General features: G+C 37.5%; 2 protein-coding genes across 3 annotated transcripts in view; one reads left to right on the forward strand and one right to left on the reverse strand.

Annotated features, from left to right (window-relative positions):
- The window catches only part of Fancm (FA complementation group M), a 49424-nt gene extending 46664 nt beyond the window's left edge, over positions 1-2760 (forward strand). The window contains exons 22-23 of the mRNA XM_013075073.2: positions 760-1051; positions 1955-2760. Of these exons, the coding sequence (XP_012930527.1) occupies positions 760-1051; positions 1955-2093 (431 nt within the window). The 3' untranslated portion in view covers positions 2094-2760. The remainder of the gene's footprint in view (positions 1-759; positions 1052-1954) is intronic.
- A 170-nt stretch (positions 2761-2930) lies between these two features.
- Positions 2931-21790, reverse strand: part of Mis18bp1 (MIS18 binding protein 1) — a 54249-nt gene continuing 35389 nt past the window's right edge. The window contains exons 12-17 of one of the 2 annotated variants that reach the window (XM_087208047.1): positions 21080-21243; positions 19926-20086; positions 14451-14596; positions 9908-9995; positions 6780-6828; positions 2931-6607 (exon numbers count right to left, since the gene is read on the reverse strand). In XM_087208047.1, coding sequence (XP_087064173.1) covers positions 6504-6607; positions 6780-6828; positions 9908-9995; positions 14451-14596; positions 19926-20086; positions 21080-21243 — 712 coding nt within the window. In that variant the 3' untranslated portion in view covers positions 2931-6503. Of the gene's footprint in view, positions 6608-6779; positions 6829-9907; positions 9996-14450; positions 14597-19925; positions 20087-21070; positions 21244-21790 lie in introns of both variants that reach the window. The other variant, XM_087208046.1, reaches the window with a different exon arrangement.

Below are 21790 nucleotides of genomic sequence, written 5' to 3' on the forward strand. Positions count from 1 at the left end.
CCCAGAGACTAGTGAAAAGGTCATGGCATATGGAATCAGAATATGTATGGATCTCTGGTTTCTCTATAGCTAAGTGCTGTTGTATTGACAAATCATTCCCTCTGTGTAACAAGTATACTAAATATTGATAATATGTGTCCTACATTTCTCATGGTATCACGAGAGTTAAGTGAAGTCATATAGATGAAAGTCACTGTGCAAAAATTGAAGAATTATACATAAAAGGAAATACTGTAGTTTATGTAAAACATTGGTTTGGGATTAGGCAACTTTTTATACCCCCCATACTGTCATGGGTAAACCATGCAACCTTGAATAAGTTACTTTTTCAGTGTTGCAGTTTTTTTCCCCTTTATCAGTGCTAGCATGAAAAATCATAGAGGTGTAATATAGTCTTGCTCTGCAGGCATATAAACTCTCCCTTACCATTCACCTTCCTATGTTGCCTTCAGGTTAAGATACTTATAAAGACCATTCTCCTTATTTTTTTTTTTTTGGTACCGGAGATTGAACTCAGGTCCTTGCGCTTGCACAGCAGGCGGCAAAATCACTGAGCTAAATCCCCAGCCCCCAGTCTCCTTATTTTATCTCTCAGATATCTGAGAATCACTTTAAAACTTACCTGTGAGGTTTCTCATTATAGTATGTGGCAATAGTTTGTTCAGTGGTATAGATTTTAGACTTTTAATAATATATATTAATGAACCTATTTTATATTACTTACTAAAATTTGCATTTTCTTAAATATGAAATATTTAGGAGACACATCAAGAATGTTTAGGAGAACAAAAAGCTATGACAGTCTGCTGACCACCTTAATTGGCGCTGGAATCCGAATTCTTTTTAGTTCCTGCCAAGAAGAAACTGCAGATTTGTTAAAGGAATTATCTTTAGTGGAACAGAGAAAGAATGTTGGTATTCATGTTCCAACGGTGGTGAATAGTGGTAAATGTGAGGCACTTCAGTTTTATTTAAGTATTCCCAATATAAGTTACATAGCTGCATTAAATATGTGCCATCAGTTTTCATCTGTGAAAAAGATGGCTAACAGGTATGTCTATTTTAGTAATTTTTTATTTTTTTTTGGTACCGGGGATCGAACTCAGGTCGTTGTGCTTGCGCAGCAGGCGGCAAAACCACTGAGCTAAATCCCCAGCCTATTTTAGTAATATTTTAAAATGATTGCTTTTCAGTGATTCTTAGCATTTTGTAGAATTTGAATATTTTCAAAAAGAGGCATGGTGACAGCTATATTTTATTCTATGAAGTTTCTTTTGACTGCTAACATTACTGCACGAAGCTGAATACTGGGAAAATCTGAAAAATAGTATAGTCATTGCCATTAGGGAACTTAGAGCTATATGGGGAGGCAGACAATAAACAACACCTGCATTTGACCTTGTACTCTTAACATTTCTGGGCCATTCAGTTCTCTAACTAGAAAAATATTCAAGGTGAGAATTCTACTAGTTTTTTTTTTTCCTTGTGGTGCTGGGGATCAAACCCAGGTCTATCCCTTGCCTATATAACGTCCTGGAGTGGATAGCAATGGTGGGAGCACATGCAGGGGCAAGTTAGCACATCTAAAGCCAGGCCCAGAGAGAGAAACTGGGGTTCCATATCCCTCACAGGGACAGCGCTACCTCTGATAACCAGAGGACCAGGCTCCCACCTCTTAAAGGTCCACCCATCTTCTAATACTGCCGCCTTGGGGTCCAGGTTCCCTACACATGAGCCTTTTGAGGGGACACAAACCATATCCAATCCATAGCACCAACACAGTGAGACTAGGGTTCCAACATCTGATTTTAGGGGGACACAAATATTTAGTCCATTGCAAATGTTGAAATCAATATTTTTGCAGGTTGGTGTTCTTTGGGTGAGTTAAGAATATTAAATTTTATAAAGGCCAAAGTTTTGAGTATAATGTTTTTCTCTGTCATTTATTTTCCAGCTCACCTGAAGAAATCTCCATGTATGCACAAGTAACTCATCGAAAAGCCGAGGAAATCTATAGATACATTCACTATGTATTTGACATGCAGATGTTACCAAATGATCTTAACCAAGATAGATTGAAATCTGATACATGATCAGACTACTCAAGATGCTGTTATTAAAGAACTCTCACAATACTAAATGCACTTCAATAATTGTGGTTTGTGATTATCAGTTTAAAATACGTAAATATTTATCATTTAGATATATATATATTTTTATTTATATGGAATATATAAATTATTAAAAAAGGATATCTTTGTTGTGCAATAATCATTTTGACTAACTGGAGTATGAAACTAACTTTTGAAATTAAATAACATTTGTTAAAAGTGCTATTAAGGGTAGTTAGATGTCTCCCCAAAACTTCAGTCATAGGTGGAGCTTTTCAGAGGTGGCTGGATCTAGAGTATGTGATGCTGGGATCAAGGGTGTGTGATTACTGAATTAGTCCTCTGATTGGTTTGGCCTAGTTCTGGGTATGGACAATGGGAAGGCCCACCAAGGGTGTGAGTGCTACCTGACCTGAGGGTGTGTAGCCTGGATAGAATATAAGGGACAGAAAGAGGGCTGCTGTAGTCGTTTGTCGGTTACTCCTTGCTTGCTGCTTCTTTGCTACTTCACTGCTTTGCTGCCTTCTGCCCGGCATAAACTGTTGCTCCTCTTCAGTGTCCCTCTGCCATGCTGCCCTGCCTTAGAGCCAGCCAACTGTGAACTGAAACCTCTAAAAGCTGTGAGCCAAATAAACCTTTTATCCTTTAACTTTGGGTGTGGGCTGTTTTGTCTCAACAAAGAGAAAAAACTAAAACACTAGGGGTGTGGATGGAAGGTGTGTTGTTAGATAAATGACCCAGTAACAAGGAAAAAAACTTAACTGTCATCCCCATCAAAGGTAACCAGGTCAAACACAATCAAACCCTACTAACATGAACTCCAAGCTACATTCTTTTTATTTATTTATTTATTTTTTGGTACTGGGGATCGAACTCGGGAACTTGTGCTTGCGAGGCAGGTGCCACAGAACCACTGAGCTAAATCCCCAGCCCAAGGTGCATTCTTTTTGTTGTTGACATATAGTCAGTGAAGTGGTACATTGGCTTAGACTTGGAAAGTTTCTTTTTTGTATGTTATTGAATGTGGACTTTTTTTTTTTGTACCTGGGATCGAACTCAGGACCTTGCGCTTGTGAGACAGGCAGCGGAACCACTGAGGTAAATCCCTGGCCCTGGACTTTCAGTTTGATGCATTGTGTTATTTGTGATGGTGTTGTATGTTTTAAAATGACTCCATGTTTATATCTGCAATGTGAACAAGGCCAAGGCCGTTTCTTCTACTCCTTGTTTGGTGAGAGGACACGGGGAATCTGAGCATGTGGTCATCTGCATGGTCAGCCACCAGGTCAGTGTGAAGTTGTGGAGGGACCACATGCTTCTGGGGCATAGCTCCTCTCCACACCCCACCACATGAACTATTGACAGACTGTGTGCAGAAAGTAGCCTTTAATTAGGGGCTGTTTTCCCTCCATCTAGAGTCCTTTCCTTATTTTTGTTTCCTGTTAACACTTGGGTAGTTGAACCAGTCACAGTGCAGCACTTTCAAGGCAAGCAGATCTCACCTACTTCAAATTGCATTTTTCCTTCCTTATTATATAATAATAATGAGGCACAGAAACAAGTGACTTACTCAGATTTAGCCCAGCAAATCTAAAACTTGAATCTGGGATCTAGATACTGTTGTTTCACTCTGCTGTATACTGGTAGGAGCAGGGAGGGGAGGTTATTTTAATGCTGAACTTTGCTCCTCGGAGATACTATAAATTGAATTCTTGTGACAACAGCTGACTTCTTATCTACAACAGCTGACTTCTTATCTACTGTCCAAAACTGTAAAGCCAGAGAAAAAAGAAATATCGTGTATATACTATGGCTGTTTTGTAGTTAAAAATTTTACTACTTTTCTGAAGACTGGATTTTCTCCTTTACATTGAACAGATGCTAAGCTTTGTCAGGAGCAGAAGAGGCTGTTCTCACTGGTTCCATTGTGCTGCCTCTCTTGTGTTCCTGCGCATGGTCTGTTGGTGGGGACGCGTGGACAGTGCTCTCCTCAGGAGCATGCAGTCCAGTCCCTGCACAACTGCACCTTGACCTGGATGGATGGCCCATGCTCAGACCCTCTCTGCATGTCTTCTCAGCAGACAAAAAAAAAAATGCAAACATTAACATGATGGGAGAGAAGTAACAGAGGACTTCATTTATTTGTAAATTATAAAGAGCTCTTTTTATCCCAGCTTGTAGTTGCCTCCTGTGTTCTCATTAGCACCCTACTGATTACCAGTCCATCTTCAGTGGACCCTCAAGTTACAACCACCTTGACATACCAACACCTTGGATTATGACCGGAGTTTCAGTTTTAACTTATGACCGAAGTCTTCAGTTACCAACCAAATGCTGGCTACTTGTGCTTCCAGATGGCCTCAGATAGATTTTACCCTTACAGAGTTCTGGAAGGAACATTACAACATCCTTTCCTGTGTGGGGTTAACTGAGAGATCCTGGGCCAGTGTCTCTCTAAGGACACTGAGATCCGCCTATGCACAGGAGAGACTTTGAAGGCCATGTAGAGGAGCCTGAGCCTGCAATTGACAACTTGAGTTACCACCAGCCCTTGGGAAAAAATTGTAAGTCAAGGGTCCACTGTATTTCAGTCCTTGAGCCCTTAGTCTTTTTTCTCCATTTAAGTCTTTGGTTACTTACCTTAGGCATTATTATTGGCTTTTTTTTTTTGAGACAAGATCTCACTATGTAACCCAGGCTGGCCTTGAACTCGAAGTGATCCTCCTGCCTCAGCCTCCTGAGTACTGGGATTATAGGCCTGCACCACCATGCCCGGTTATTAGCTTATTTTATGACCTAATAGAACCTTGCAGGTGGGGCAGACTAGTATAGGAAGGACACTGAAGGAACTCCCAGTGAGCCAGACTTACTGGTTGGCATCAAGTGTGTGCCATGTCAGAATGACCCTTTTTTCTGTGGTGGGGTTCCATAACCTTAATTTATACAATCTCAAACAGCACAGCCCATTAACCTCAAATAGCACAGCATTATATTAGCAACTCCAGTTCCACAACAGTACTTTTTAAGATCCTCTAAAAAAAATTCTTTCCACCCTGCATCTAGCAAGGTCTTTGGGACAGTAATTATCATAGTGTTTTATAGATGGAACCTATGGTTATACAACTGCTGTTACTGACTAAAATTCTGAAAAAACAAATTTATTTTCTACTGAAAGTTCAGGTATTTTTTGAGTAAATTTAGAAGCATTAACAGAGTGGACACAGGTTTTCTTTCTCTGAATAGTTAAAAAAACAAGGGGCCGGGATTTAGCTCAGTGGTTCCACCGCCTGCCTCACAAGTGCAAGGTCCCGAGTTTGATCCCTGGTACCAAGAACAGAACAAAACAAAACAAAAAACAACAACAACAAAAAGAACAACCAGAAACAAATCCTATAAAATCAAACTAACTTTATTTGAACAATCTACCTAGAAAGGATAGATGAATATGTACTATGACCAGGGGGAAAATATTTTATGTCAAATTTTAAAAACAATTGGTAAAATCAGTTAAAAGTTTATTTCTAAAGGAGCTGTTAGTGAAAGACAGGGTATTTACTATAACATTAACTTGTTTCCTTATAATAGTGGATCGATTAACTGAATGTCTAATATTTTTATTTTTTTAGTGTTTCAAGACAGGGTCTCGCTCTGGTAGCTCAGATTGGCCTTGAACTCACTATATAGCTCAGGCTGGGCTCAAACTTGTGATTACAGATATGTGTCACCATGCCCAGCCTAGTCATTTTAATATTGAGACCAAATTTAAACTTTATTTGTATATGTAAAAGGCTGCAGAATGCAACAGAAATCTGATCTCTAGTTCTATCTAATAAAATACTGAAGCAACAAATTAAATTTATAGTTTTGATAGGCCAATCACAAGTTTCAAGAAAAACAATCAGGAGAGAAGCATGTCACATAGTTTCAACAATATATGATTTAAATAAACATCAGATCAACTATGGCTTTAATACATGGTGGTGACAAAGCTAAACATTTCCATGAATTTAGTAGCCACCACTCTTCCATCTCCCTTGTGCTCCTCACTTTGGGAAGCAACATTTTTTGGGAAAACTTTAAAAATATATATTTGGGACATGTTTTATTAAAGCAAACAGATTTGGATACTTGTAAGAGTTAACTATATATTTTAATATTACAAACCATATTTACAAATGTCTGCACGAAACAATTTTCCTTACATTTTTGGTAAGATGCAACAATGGGGAATATTTTGGGATATTTTACTTTGCATTGCAAACATGAAACCTTTGAAAAAAGAATCCACATTTTCATATGAACCTACATCATAAAGAAAATACATAAATACTCTCTAAATGTAGATAAAAATACACCATCTGCTTTTTCGTAAGTCCTGGAAATCACATTTTTCTACACAGAATCAGAGTTTGAAAAATAATAATCTTTCTCTTCTTCATCTAAAGATTCCATAGCATTAGTGAAAAGTTTTCCAATACCAGAGTTTTCTCCTAAATCTGTAAAAAGGAGTTTAATAAAAGGATTAGTAAATTTCCACGTAATTTCAACAAAACTGAAAACAACTGTAAGGAGCTAAATGGCAGGTCTGTTGAACACAATCAACTAATTTTAGGACCATCTATGTAAAGAGATTACCTGATAATAAAACCATAATGCAAAAGAAATTACCTCTGTTAAACAGCGTTTTTCTTGTTGGGCTTGAGGAAACAGTTTCAACCTACAAAAGAGTTCATATTAATGCTAAGAGTAAATAGTATCTCCAGTGATAACGTGTCAGACGTGTGAAGTACGCTTTCTCTGCAGATGCTCTGCAACACTACTCACTATTGTTATCTATCAAAACCAATTTTAAGTTGAGTTTATCCAGGTAAAAAACCATGACTTTGTAAATGTTGTTTCTCACTGTCAGCAAACATCACTATAAGAAAATATTTATGAATGGATGCTACAGTGACTGAAGGATAGTCTATGGCCTTGAAAAGTTGCCAAACTGTACTAAGTACTTATTTGAATAATTACTGGGCTAGTAAACTTAAATCACACACACACTTTTTAGCATAATTAAAATAACTGGCTATAGGTAGAAACAAGAACACTAAATTTAGAAAACATACAGTATGAGAAAAACTCCCTGTACTTCACATTCTTGGCTAAAATGGTAATAACATGGCAAGTTTTAAGTGCATTCTCATATACATTATGTCAAAGCATTGGCCATATTTTTTTCCCTAAAAAATGAAGTAATGGGCTGGGGATTTAGCTCAGTGGTTCCACCAGCAGCCTCGCAAGTGCAAGGACCTGAGTTTGATCCCCAGTACCACACACACACACCAAGTAATGCAATAGAAAATATGACATAGTATACAAATATGACAAAGTACGACAAAGTAAGTATTGTTTGTGAGAAACTAACTTTGGAGATAAAAATTCATGCTCAGTAATATAAATGTATTTTTTCACTGTGAGAAGAGGCAAAACATTAAAATAATTCAGTAATGTAAACTAATATCACGATCCCTGTCAAACAACATGAAGAAAATAGATTAGAAAGCACAAGTAGCTTCCTCGGTGTAAGCAAGCATGGGTTTCAAACACTGAGGTGAGTACTTTTAACAATCCATGGCTCTCTCTCCTAAATATTGGCTGCAAAATATTAAGCTATGAAAAAATGTGACTAAATTATAATGGTATTATAGTTTGGTGGATCACTCAAATTATAGCCTAAGGAAAAGAAAAGGGACATAAAAAGAATTAAGATGTGTTATGTACATGTATCAACTCCCCACAATGAATGTAATCGTTGTGTACTGTAAACATGTACCAATAAAAATTTAAAAAACACCAAGATGATTCCAGAAACAGAAATTACAGTTCTTAAAAGCAAGGACCTTTTCATTTTGATTCTTGTACTGAGGATTGAACCAAGACTTTCACACTGAGCTATTCCCAGTCTTAAAAATTTTTATTTTGACACAAAGACTAAGTTGCTCAGGCTGGTGATCCTCCTGCCTCAGCCTCCCAGAGTGCTAAGATTATAGGAATGGGCTACCATGTCTGGCTAGGAAGGACCTGTTTTTCTTTTTTCTTTTTCAGTTTTTTGAGACAGGGTCTTGCTACGTAGTTCAGGCTGGCCTTGAACTCAGTGATCCTCCTCTGCCTCAGACGCCCAAGTGCTAGAATCACAGGAGTGCACCACCAAGCCTGGCTAGAAAGGGATTTATAGATACATCCCTATCAACCTCTTCTCATTTTGCAGAGAACAGACTAAATGTATTACAGCCTTGCCACTCAATATGGTCTGAGGATCGACTGGAGCTCAACAGAAATGCAGAACTCAAACTACTTCAGAATCTGGGATTTAACAAGATCCCCAGGTGAATTCTATGCACATTTGTGTTTGAGAAACACTGGAGGAGGGCACTTACCAAAGCAACCCAGTTTACTGGCAAAATGAACTATAGAAGCCAAATCTTTAGACTCCCATTACTTTGTTAATTCTAGGTTCTTTGCAAAATAACAAATTTCATTCTCATTAAGGACTTTGGGATTGGATAAAGGGATCTTAGAGACCAGTGAGGAGTCTGTCTTATTTCATTAGGGAGCACAGAGTTCTTTGGAAGAACTGAGTCCCCAGACTAATTTTAAATCAAAGTCCCCACTATTTCCCATGTACAAATGAAGTCTACAAAGATGGATGTGATTATGGGCCTGGATTTAGCTCAGTGATTCCACCGCCTGCCTCACAAGCGCAAGGTCCTGAGTTTGATCCCCAGTACCAAAAAAAGGATGGATGTGATTATGTAATCTCAGGATTTATAGACTCTTGAGAGGAATTATGCTTTAGTCAGCCTGCAGTGTGAATATTTTAAAGTGCATATGATAGGGAAGGTTGCCCATAAGCTAGTCTGAAGGATACTTTCACGGGACAAAGGAGCTATCATACTTCAATGTTAGCTATTTACTCTGTGGAAATTTGAGGTGAATCACCTTTCCTAGAAACTTACTAATTATTTCTGGCTATCAGCTGTTCAAAATAAAATCAGTAAGTTAATTTTTAAAAAGAAATGCAGGGGATGTAGCTCAGTGGTGCCACATCTGCCTGGGAAGCGCAAGGTCCTGTATTCGATCCCTGTTTACTGCAAAAAGAAAGAAATGCAAGGGGATAAAGGACTTTATTATTATTTTTTCTTAAGAAGATACAGATCATTCTTATGGCAACCTTGAATTAACATTTTTGTGATTGTATTTTAAATAATGTTAAAAAAATTAAGTAGCTGAATCTAAAAAAAACATTTGAAGCTGGGTATGGTGGTGCATGCCTCTAATCCTAGTACCCAGGAGGCTGAGGCAGGAGAATCACTATGAATTTAAGTCCAGCCTGAACTACAGAGACGTTTTTCTCAAAACAAACACACTTGAAATTATTTTAAACATGCAAGGGATTTGATGAAAATTTCTTATTCTATGAAAATTCATGACTCCCTTAATGGGGATGGACCATTACCCAGTTACTGAACTGCTTGAAATTCCCTTCCCTGACCTGTATTTTTCACCTAACCTCACTTTTCAAATGGAAATTTTTTAGCTATTCTCACCTGGCCTCAATGCTTTGTTCGGTCTATGAGCTGCTGTCTATAGCCCTACAAGCATTTTTATATGTATTTCATTCATACCAGAAAATTAGAATTTACTTAAGTCTAAGTCCCTGGAGGGCATAAGTTGTATCTACCACAATTTATCACAGAATATATTGTTCTACAGATAAGTATTGGATGGGTAAAAATAAAAACACTTACTTTTTTTTTCTTAATGTTGCCCCAGGCAATGCCACCATTACTCCTATGATTTTTTTGTATACGAGAAACATATTTATCACAATCATTCCTGTTTGGATATAACATAATTTCAAGTCAACATTAATCATCATACTTTTGCCTACAAGTTGAACAGCAATTGATAAAATCTATTTTAATATTCAAAAAGTAGACTTTGTTTTAAAGATGGCAATGGTGCACCTATGGAAATAACAAAATCCTTCAAACTTTTTTTTTTCCTTCAATCCTAGGAACTGAAACAAAGCCTCTGCACTGAGCTATTTCCCCACCCCCTTTTAAAATTCATTTTGAGACAAGGTTCTCTAGGTGATGAATTGCTCGGCTGGGCATGAACCACCTCAGCTTCCCTGAAGGGTGTGGTTACAGATGTGTGCCCCGCACCCAGCTTTCACCAAACACTGTAAGGGAAAGACTGACTAAGACTGCTCTAGGAAATTATGCTTTGGTTTCTGTCCCATCAATACTCTTCCTCAAGTGTATCTTGCTGCTTCTCTTCTCCAAAACCCTGAGTTCTTGTCGCTGGATACCCTTTTGTTACGCCGTGTACCCCCTTTTTCTGTTCACTTCCTTCACTATCCAGATTGAATTTCAAAGGTGATCACTTTAAGGATATGCCTGATGCTGAAAACCCTCAATTTGTACCTTCCGATTGTGTTGTTTTCATCCAGCTTAGCAAGCCTTTTATTTCTACATAATCAAATGCATTTTCCATATCAGCTATGAAAATTTCAGTGATTTTTCCCATTTCTGTACTGTGCCAGGTACTCTTATTTATCAGTCTGCACGGATGAAGAGTCTCCTGGAGAAGTGACTGGAGCACAGGGATGCTGCACCACGTTCACAGCTGCCTGGGGTCAGGAGGGGGCCAGCTAGAGGAGTGGTCACTGTGCCCACGGGGCGCATCTCACTGTGCAGTCTCCCTGCACTCGGCTTCCCACCCCCTAAAGGGAGCAGCTTGCTTTTCCATGTCTTCTGCCAGCATGTTCCTGCCTTGGAGGGAGCCAACTATGTGTTGAAAGCGAGCAAAGCTCTTCTCTAAGCTGTGGGTGTTGGGTATTTTGTCCCAGCAACAGGAAAGTTGACTAATACATTTACCTTCTTTCATCTCCAGCTCATTCTTAGCAAAAAGCACTGACTTATAATTTACTGCTGAAAACTGAAGCCAAACAAAATGGTTATTTTCCATTTCCCTCCCTCCAATTCCTAGTCTCACTTATGACAGTAAGGAGGTGAACAATTCTCACTCTCTCAGTCCCAAGATCTCACATAAGCCATTATTCTCTTTTCATTATGACTGTATAGGAGCATCTTCAAAGGTATATGATATAATAGAAATTTGTAAACGTGTGACTGTATTACAATATTTATATTAATCCAAGCACTGCTATGCAGGAAGGGCAAAGTGCAGTTGCTATTGCTTAACAAAGGAATAGGCCTGCTCAACTATGTAGGATCAATACCTCCTAACTACTGTATGAGGCAGAGAAGTTTTCACTTCTGAAGCGCTGTTATAAAACTGTTATAAAATGTAAGCCAACTACTGGAGCTGGTGAAGTCAGGAGATAGTAAAGAGGCCTAGGAAGTGAGAAAACAAACTTAAGAAACACAGATTCATGATGTGAGCAAGTCTGTGATGCATGTTCTCTATAAGAAAAAGCAGGCACATTTCCTGAATTGTAACAGCAGTAAAAACAGAGAAATGCCTTTCCATGAAAACAAAAACCTAAAACGTACACCACCAGTGTCATTCAGTAGCCTGATGATAATGGCTGTTGATGTTTTAACCCCCCAAATTTTATTTCTCTAATGAATTCATGTTGTGTAAAATTGGGTTCATGCTGTATGTGCTTTTATTTCTTAACTGTGAAAAATTACTCTCCACTGAACATTATGTCATTAAAAATTCTGGAAAACATGATTTAAAAAAAAATTTTTTTTTTTGGTTTTTTGAGGCAGGGTCTCCCTTTATAGTTCAGGCTGGCCCTGAACTCACTATGTAGCCCAGGCTGTCCTTGAACTAGCAGCGTTCCTCCTGCCTCAGCCTCCTAAGTGCTGGAATTACAGATGTGCGCCACCATGCCCGGCAAAAACATGATTTTTAATGTTATATATTATTTTGGTATATGGAGATTTTCAAGACCATTCCCTTCTTTTAGACTTTTAGGTTATTTTCAGATTTTCAGTATTATGTATTCTGATGAATCTTTGTTTATACCAATATATATATTTGTCTAAATCTCTTATTTCCTTAGAATTGACTAATAAAATTCATATTTTAAGGTTTTTACTACTGATTTAGCCAAAGTGTTTACCAAAACCTTATCCAAAGTTATACTATCAGTATACTTCACCTGCCTTAAATAGTAAAACAAAATAAAAAATAATTTGTGGATTGCAAAATTTTTTTTTCTCCAATAAATGCAAAGTAAAATTTCACCAAGCTTTATGAGAGTATTGACTAGGTTTTCTCAATCATCATTTGGCTTCTCTCAATACTATGGAAATTGCTCTAAGATCAGCATTGGTCTCTTTAATTGCCCAGTTGCAGGCCTCCTTGTAATGCTTTCCATCTTTTCTGTGATATTTGAATGTTGGCTACTCTTACTCTTAAAATTTATTCATATTTCAACTTATGTCCACATGGTTCAAAATTTAAGCCTCCCTTTGTCCCTCATTACCTTAGTTCCTCTCCTAAAAGATCAATTTTAGTTTTGTATATATCGTTTCAGATAATTAATCTAATAAAAGTTATTATGTATATATGCACATATATAAGCACACACCTACATATATATTATATCTATTTTTTAAAAAGAGTCCACCAAAAAATGTATACATCAGGAAAAGAAAAACTTGTATAAATATTTTAATACTAAATTTATTGAAACATCATGAGATTAATACAAGTTACCTTTGGCCTCTATAATTCAAGAGGTGCTCAGGGTAGTGAGCATTAGCTTCCAGACATTTATTAATACAGCAAACTGCTGAGGTGTGTCTACATTTTTAGGGCAGACTTTATATGTACGGCCTCCATTTATAGAAAGAGTAGCACATAGTCCAATGCATCTAGTGTCTTTCACTTAATATATCTTGGGGATTTTATCAAATATTAATAAAAACTTTTCTTCATTAATTTTGACAACTACATATGTATTAGCTTTCTTGTCACTGGGTCACAACACCCAACACCTGCAACTAAAAAGAGGGGAGGTTTAATTTAGTGCATGGTTTCAGCGGATTTAGTCCGTGGTCAGCTGACTCCAGGGGAGGAACATCACAGTGAAGGGCGCAGTGGAGCAAAGAGGCTTAGTCCATAGTAGCTAGGAAGGAGAGCAGGGAAGCACTGCCAGAAAGTTAGTTTCTCCCCTTAAAGATCAATTTTAGTTTTGTATATATCTCTTCAGATAATTAATAAAAGTCATTATGTATATATGCACATATATAAGCACTTTTAGGAATTATTCATTCTTCATTTTTTTTTAATCTCTTTTTTTTTGGTACCAGGGATCAAACTCAGGACCTTGAGCTTGCCAGGCAGATGCAGCACCACTGAGCTAAATCCCTGGCCCTCATTCTTCACTTTTTTAAAAAAATGATAACTCTTCCTATACTGCTTCTACATTCCTTAACCTACAAAATGCTTAGGAGAAATAACAGTACAAGAGGGATATGCCCGAGATGACCTTGGGAAAGCCCAAACCAATTGCACCAACAGCTTGGATTCTCTGCGTGGGCTTGAGTGAGCAGGGCTGGACAAGCCCACAGTACTGATGGACACTCCAGGAGTGTAAGATCACCAGTCTGCATCCTCTCCTTTTTCAGGGTGACTGCTGACCCAGGCCTTGGAACCCCTCTTGACCTGGGACCTACCTTAAGCCCTAAATCCAGCCACAGATGGAGGCGGAGAGCTCTCAAAGACCCAGGAAGAGAATGTGTGGTGTGCTGGGGGAGTTGGATGTCTCAGCCTGGCAAACTCAACATCTCTGTGTTGTCTTGCAAAAGCCACCAAAGGATTACAGAGGGGAGAAGGTTGAGGCTCGGGAACACCCAGGCTCCAGCCCTTCCTTGCCTCCCGTTGCAGGGGGACCAGATACTCTGGTGTGTTAAGTTTCCAGGGGCTAAATAAAATCAAGGTGTCAGCAGAGCCAGCTCCTTCTGCAGGGTTCAGGGGAGGATCTAGAGGCTGCAGTGCTTCCTGGCTCTGGGCTGCACCATGCCCATCTCTGCTCCTCATGTCTTTGCTCCTTCTTTCTCTCTGACCCTTCTGCCTCCCCGTTATAAAGACCCTGTGATTGCCAGGCACTGTGCTGCATGCCTGTAGTCCCAGCTACTTGGGAGGCCAAGGCAGGAGGATCCCAAATGTGAGGCTTAGCTTGGGCTATTTAGCAAGACCTGGTCTCAAAAAAAACCCCCACTAAAATACCTCAAAATACAAAAATACTTAAATGTTCCCCAATCTGCTGATGCAGGAAATTAACATATCACACACATAAATATTTACCTTTTTATAGAGGCTAGCATGCCAGGGCTGACGTGCTGACATTGAGGAGTTTTTGCCAATGGAAAGGTAACTGATGGAGTTGCTGGATTTCTGTCCATAGCTGGCAGAATGTCATCACCATCTTGACTGTCCCAGAAACTTGGCAACTAGAAAACAAATTGGACAGAATATCATTGTCATCTTGACAACTGGAAAATAAATATTTTCAGCAGACACCTGAAAAGATGAATTTTCTTATTATAATAAAATGATTTTTGGTGGGCTGAAAAATTGTTTTCCTCTTTATAATTCTCCAGATTAGAGAATTTATAAAAGTAAGCAGGTGAGAGCCTTAGTTACTAAGAAACTAAGTTTTTCTTCTGCAAAATGGAGACAGTGACACCTATTTCTAAAGGCTATATAGACCAGAGAGAGATAGACAAATATTTTCTGTAAGGAGGTCTGTCACTGTAGCATGAAAGCAGTCATAAACAATATGCAAACAGGGCCAGGGATTTAGCTCAGTGGTTCTGGCACCTGTCTCGCAAGCGCAGGATCCTGAGTTCGATCCCCAGTACCAAAAAAAAAAAAAAAAAAAAAAGAGACAATATGCAAACAAATGGGCATCGCTGTGTTGCAATAAAATTTTGTTTGAATAAACAAGCAATAGGTTGATTTTAGTCCACAGGGTGGAGACAAGACAAGACTGTATTAACTATGATGCTTGGTAATTAATGGGTACTCAACCAGTATCAAATCTTTGTGCACATGAACAATTCAATCCTTAAGATTTTACTTAACCTTCATATTAAAATAATAGACTTTGCAGGGGATTTAGCTCAGTGGTGCTGCTGCCTGCCTTACAAGCACAAGGTCCTGAGTTCAATCCCCGGTACAAAAAAAGAAAAAAAGACAATAGACTTATGCTATAGAAAATGAGCAAATTCATTGCTTTTGATTTTTATTTTCTATGTTTTTAACGTTGCTATTATTGCCTTTAGGCTCACACATACATATCTGGGACATGAAATGATGGTGGGATAACATAAAGGGTATAATCCCTAAAGAACCATGGTGCTGAGAAGGGAACACTGTAGGGACTAAGATCACTGGCTTAAAATAACCTTCTGTAACTTGTATAAGTACAAAGGAGGCCGAAATAATGCTGTTATATACCTTGGTAAAGCACTACACAGCCTTTTAAAATTGAAGATGATCGGATGATAATATAAAGAAAGTAGTAGCTAAAAGAGTCACTTTTTAGTCTAGTTCACTAATTCAAATCTTTTTTTTTTTTTTTTTGGTACTAGGGATTGAACTCTGGTCCTTGTGCTTGAGCAGCAGGTGGCAAAACCATTGAGGTAAATCCCTGGCCCCACTAATTCAAATCTTTAAAGTTTTACACTCAACCCATTTATGCCTAAGATTGAAATTTTTTGAATTTTTGCATGAAATTCATATATGTTACCTAGAAAAATTCAAGGAAGAAGACTTTGAAGAGAAAACATTTCATTATATTCCATTGTTATGGGAATTCCAAAAACGGATCACTAGGTATTGAAGGGTTAATAGATCAGTTGTCCACATCCACATATACATGCATTACTTTAATTTTAACAGAGATAAAACTTCGATTCTAGAAATAATCCTAAATTTTCACTTAACATTTGTACCATTTTTCACTGTTTATGAAATAAATTTATTGGATATGTAAATTACTTCCAGGTTTTTCTGTAAAGATAAATTTAAAATGAGTATCTTTGTAAAATATTTAGTCTTCTAAATTTCTTAGGATGAACTCTCAAAAAGAGAATTAGTCTTCATAACTTGAAAAATATTACCATGATTTCTGAAAGGTATGAATGTATCTCCATTGATATGACTATAACAATATCAGGTTTGATTTTGATAGTGGGAGATATTTTGACTTACTTTTTAAAAAAGAGATTCTTTAATTTAGAAGGTATGCATACAGTTTATTTTCTTCTATTACTAGGAAAAATGATCACTTCCTCAAATGTTTTGCCTTTAAAATTTCTTGTCTTTTTTCTTTGATCTTATACTTTATTATTCCAGTTACATTTGAATGAATTCTGTACACTAGATATTGACTGTGTTGTATTTGTTGTCGATATTTTATTCCAACCACTAAAGTTTTTATTTATGCTACTTTTCATAAAATAAAACTTTTTATATCCTTTAAAGTGTTGTCTTATGGCATATTAATTTTTATTGACTGATTAAGACAGGGTCTCACTATGTTGTTTGGGCTGGCCTTGAACCAACTATGTAGTCCTGGTCTTGCACTTGTAGCAATCCTCTGTCTCAGCCTCCCAAGTGCTGAGATTACAGGTGTGTGCCACACATCCCTTGCTATTATTTTATTTTTAAATTGATAATATTCTTATTTATGTGATAGTGATTATAATTCAGTATGTGTATACAAAGTATAATAATCAAAATCAGAGTAATTAGCATTTCTACTTCTAATATTATCATTTCTATGTGGTGGTCTATAGTATAGTTTAACTCTAATGTTTCTTTGCTTTTTCTATTTGGATGATCTGTCCACTGATGAAAATGGATTTTGAAATCACCAACAACTGTATTACTGTAGCCAGCATTATATTTTCTCTCCCTTTAGAATTAATAATGTTTGCTTTATATAACTAGGTGCTCCAGCATTGGATGCATAGATGTTTTTAACAGTTATTTCCTTTTGTTGAATAGTGACTTTTTTTTTTTTTTTGGTATCAGAGATTGAACTTGGGTCCTTGCGCTTGCACAGCAGGTGGTAAAACCACTGAGCTAAATCCCCGGCCCAAATAGTGACATTTTTTGTCTCTTTTTGTGCTTTTTAACTTAAAGTCTTTTATGTGACATAAGTATAGCTATTCCTACTCACTTTTTTCCCATTTGTGTGGAATACTTTTTCCTAACCATTTAGTCTATGTGGTAGTATTACTTGTAAAACTTCTTCTAGGTAGCATATAGTTGGGTCATTTTTATCCATTCAGCCACTCTGTATCTTTGACTGAGATTAACATTAAAGGATATTATTAATAAAAGTTCACTCCTCCTGCCATTTTGCTAAATGATTTTGGATTGTTCTTTATACTCTTTGTTCCTTTTCATCTCTCACTATTTTTGTGATTTGGTGGTTTCTTGTAGCATAGGGTTTGATTCTTTTCTCTTTTTCATTTACATATCTTCTTTACCAGTGCATTTTAGCTATTTGTATATTTTTATAATGTAGTACTTATTCTTTCATTTTTAGATGTTGTACTCTATGCATTTCTTAGAGAGGCTGTATAGTGATGATGAATATCCTGTTGTTGTTTTTTTAATCTTAGAAAGGTATTATTTCTCCTTTAAAGGATAGGTTTGCTCAGTATGCTATTCTTGGTTGAGTTTTTTTTTCTTTTAGAATATTGAATATATTGTTCTATTTCTCCTACAAGATTCATTCTGTTTATTTTGTCTTATAAGGTTTTTGCTAAGAAATCTGCTGTTGGTCTAATGGGGTTTCCTTAAATGTGACTTGGTATTTTCTTTTGCTGTTTTTAGAATTCTCTTTGTCTTGGACTTTTGCCAGTTTGAATATCATATGCAACAGAGAGGATCTTTTTATTCAGATATATTTGGGTCTCTAAAGTCTCCTGGATATGTATGTTCTCATCTTCCCCAAGATTGGCGAAGTTTTGAGCTATTGTTTTAATGGCTAGTTTTTTGTTCCTTTTCCTTTACCTTTTTCGAAGCTTATAATTTGAATTTTTTTTTTCATTTAATGGTAGCCCCTAAGTTTTAGAGGCTTCTCTTCATTCTTTTATCCTTTTCTTTCTGATTGCAGTATTTCAAAAAAACCTTTCTAAAGTTAAAAAATTCTTTGTTTCATCTAGAATGTTGGTAAAGTACTCAACTGTATTTTTTATTTGACCTAATGAGTTCAATTTGTGATCTCCATTTCTTTGATGAATTTGGTTTTTTTTTTTGGTACCAGGGATCAAACTCGGGACCTTGTGCTTGCGTGGTAGGCGGCGGCACCACTGAGCTAAATAAATCCCTGGCTCTTTGATGAATTTCTTATTCATAGCAATAGCTGTTTTCTTATTTTCACTGGATTGTCTGCCTGTATTCTCTTGTATCTCACTAAATTTACTTAGGATTATTCTTTTGATGGGGCCGGGATTTAGCTCACTGGTTCTGGCGCCTGCCGCACAAGTGCAAGGTCCTGAGTTTGATCCCTGGTACCAAAAAAAAAATCTTCAGGATTATTCTTTTGAATTCTTTAGGCAATTCATGAATATCCTTTTCTTTGAGTCTGTTGGGTTCCTTTGGAGGTGGCATATTATCTTGATTTTTTTTTCATACTTCTTGTGTTCTTACATTGCTTTTTCTGCATCTGGCAGATGAGCTGATTCTACACTTTTATAAGTTTTCATGGAAAGCTTTCTCCAGATATGTTCATTTTTATTGTGGTGGTAGTGGAGTTTTTCTGTTTGTTTTTATTTTTGGTCCTAGAGATTGAACCTTGAGACTTCATACTGAGCTATACCCCCAGCTCTTTGTATTTTTTTAAAATTTGAAACAGGGTCTTGTTAAGTTATCAAGTTGCCCAGAGTGGGCTCAAACTTGTGATCCTGCTGCCTCAGAATCCCAAATTGCTGAGAATGCAGGCATGTGCCACCACTCCTGGCTTGGTCTGGTTTTTTGAGACAGGGTCTTGTTACGTAGTCCAGGCTGGTTTTGAACTTGATGATCTTCCACTGGCAATGGCAGTGGTGGCATCAGGAACCCAGAGTAGAGTAAAACCCCTCAGGCATAAGCTCTGCTGTTGGCAGGGGCAACCAGTAATGGCAGCTGTAGTGGTGCTGGGGCACTGAGTGTGCTCCCTTAGCAAAGGCAGGTTGGGGACATGGTCCAGGCCCAGTGGTGGCCACTGGGGCTGAACCACCTATCCTTGTCATGCAGGGCACTGTGCAGGCCTAGGTACTGCAGCCACGGCAGAAGCTGTAGATTCCTGTCCTAGTGTGGTACAGTATCAGTGGGACCCTGGGGCTTATTGCTTAGGGAAGTATGAATTCTGTGACTCTGTTCTCAGGATGGTGCCAAGCTGCAGCAGTCTAGGTTCTTGAAATGTAGTTATCTAACTGTTGCTTTGATCATCTTTACAGAGGAAGAGGTAAGAGCTGGGCACCTCTGTTCCACAATTTGCAATCTTCTTAAAATTTAAATAGCTATGTTTGGCTTACTTTTTTGTTTTCTATTTGGTTTTACAAACCTTGCCTTTGAACCACTGATGGCAGATGCTAGAAACCAGTGAGAATGGCAGGTTCCAGCATGTTGTTTTCTATACTATTCTTTGGTCATGTTTATGGATGCTACTGCTACTTGGCCTAAATATTAGTGATGAAGATTAACCATGCATACAAGTGAAAGATGAAGAAGTCAATATAGGTAAAGCAACCAGCAGTTTCATGCATTTGAGACTCTTACCAGTACTCTTTGATTACGCAAAGGTGTTGTACTGAAAAAATCATCATGGTCATCTTTTGGCATCTGTTCCAGAAAATCCCTCATTTGTTGCTTCCTTTTAAGTGTTCCCACTTTGGCAGTTATCTGAACAGTCTTCGTCTTATTAGCACTGTCTGTGTCACCTTAAGAGTTAACAAGATATTTTGATAAAGATTTGGTCATTTACAATAATGGCTTTATAAACCTAACAGGCTCTGTTATTTTAAGTTTCCTGTATTTCAAGTGATTTCACACTGAGATCTGTAGAATGTAATTAGCCCACATGACAATCATGAAGAACTGTGAGGGCCGAGGATTTAGCTCAGTGGTTCTGCCACCTGCCTCGAAATCCCAAGGACCTGAGTTTGATCCCCGGTACCAAAAAAAAAAAGAAGAAAAAAAAAAAAGTGAGATCATGGTAAAAAGATGTTGGGCCAGCAATTTAGCTCAGTGTCAAGGTCCCGAGTTCAATCTCCGGTATCAAACAAAACAAAACAAAACAAAACAAAAAACCTTTGGCTGGGGATTTAGCTCAGTGATTCTGCCACTTGCCTCGCAAGCACAAGAACCTGAGTTCGATCCCTGGTACCAAAAAAAAAAAAAAAAAAAAAAAAGAACTGTGGAAGATCAGGCAGGGTGAGAATGCAACTGTCATTACATTGTGAGAAAGGCAATATCCCATACTCTCATTACTGAGTGCCTGATTTATTTGGCTAAAACATAAACCTTGGAACTATGCTAGGCTAAGTATTCTCTGAAGATTATTGTAGGACTTTTCTGGCATAAAACACCTTTTACTAGGAACTATGAGCAGGATGTGCAATCCTGGGACTATGAAAACTAAATTTACTCTCAGCTCAGTATCTTCATGAATTATTAGGGGCTCTTAATCAAGTAGCTTCAAATTAAGTTAGACTCTCAGAGCAATAATTCACAAACTGAAATCTCTCTATCCAATTTCAGATTTTCTCGAAAAAATTCAAAGCACAAGGGTACTAAAACTAGTATTGATGCAAGTAGCTACCTAGGTTAAAACTGAAAAATTAAACATGATCTCTGAAGTTCTTTTGAACTTTAACATTTTAAGAAAACACTTGTACTAGGAAAAAAACTATTATAAAGGTTACCATATTGACCTTTGGGATTGGCTTGCTTTCTCTTGGCGGTATTTTTCTGAGATTGTTTTCGTCGAGGATCTTCCATGTATTTCTTCTGGCATTCTTTAGCAGTTCGAGAACCTACCACCAGAGCAACATCTGACCAGAAGCCAGGTTTGTGCTTTGGAAGAGATGCAAAAGCACTATGGAAGACCAAAAGGAGTTAAGGAACAAGAAACTCAAATCAATAAAAGTAAATTCCTAAAGGCATATCACTGAGCTAATGAGATTTACTGGGCTGAAGGAATTTTACCAAAATTATTCTAGATAACTATTTGGGGGAAAAGGACGCTATTCCCTTTACTAAGTAATTCACTCTAGTGCTTCAAATATGAAGATGTCATTTTACATATTGAGAGACATCTTCTTGCTCTTTTGTTGTATTCTATTAAACCTGAAAACTTTTCCCATCTTCCAATTTTCTTTCTTTCTTTTTTTTTTGAGTCAAGGTCTATATGGCATAGGCTGGCCTCGAACTCTTGATCTTCCTGCCTCAGTCCCTCAACTGCTGGGATTACAGGGATGTGCCACCATGCCCAACATTCACTGTATTTTTTCTTAGTCCAACTATTCAGTGAGTTGATATTTGGGGAACTCTGGCATGACTATCTTTTATACAGTGTTTCTCAAATCTTACTTGTGCTAAGTGTGCCAGGAGAGAAATTCTTAGTTCTTAACTATTCAAGGTTA

Source organism: Heterocephalus glaber, unplaced genomic scaffold (genome assembly GCF_053883595.1).
Source record: "Heterocephalus glaber isolate CG9 unplaced genomic scaffold, H.glaber_assembly_v1.0 deba00000901, whole genome shotgun sequence".
NCBI lineage: Eukaryota > Metazoa > Chordata > Mammalia > Rodentia > Bathyergidae > Heterocephalus > Heterocephalus glaber.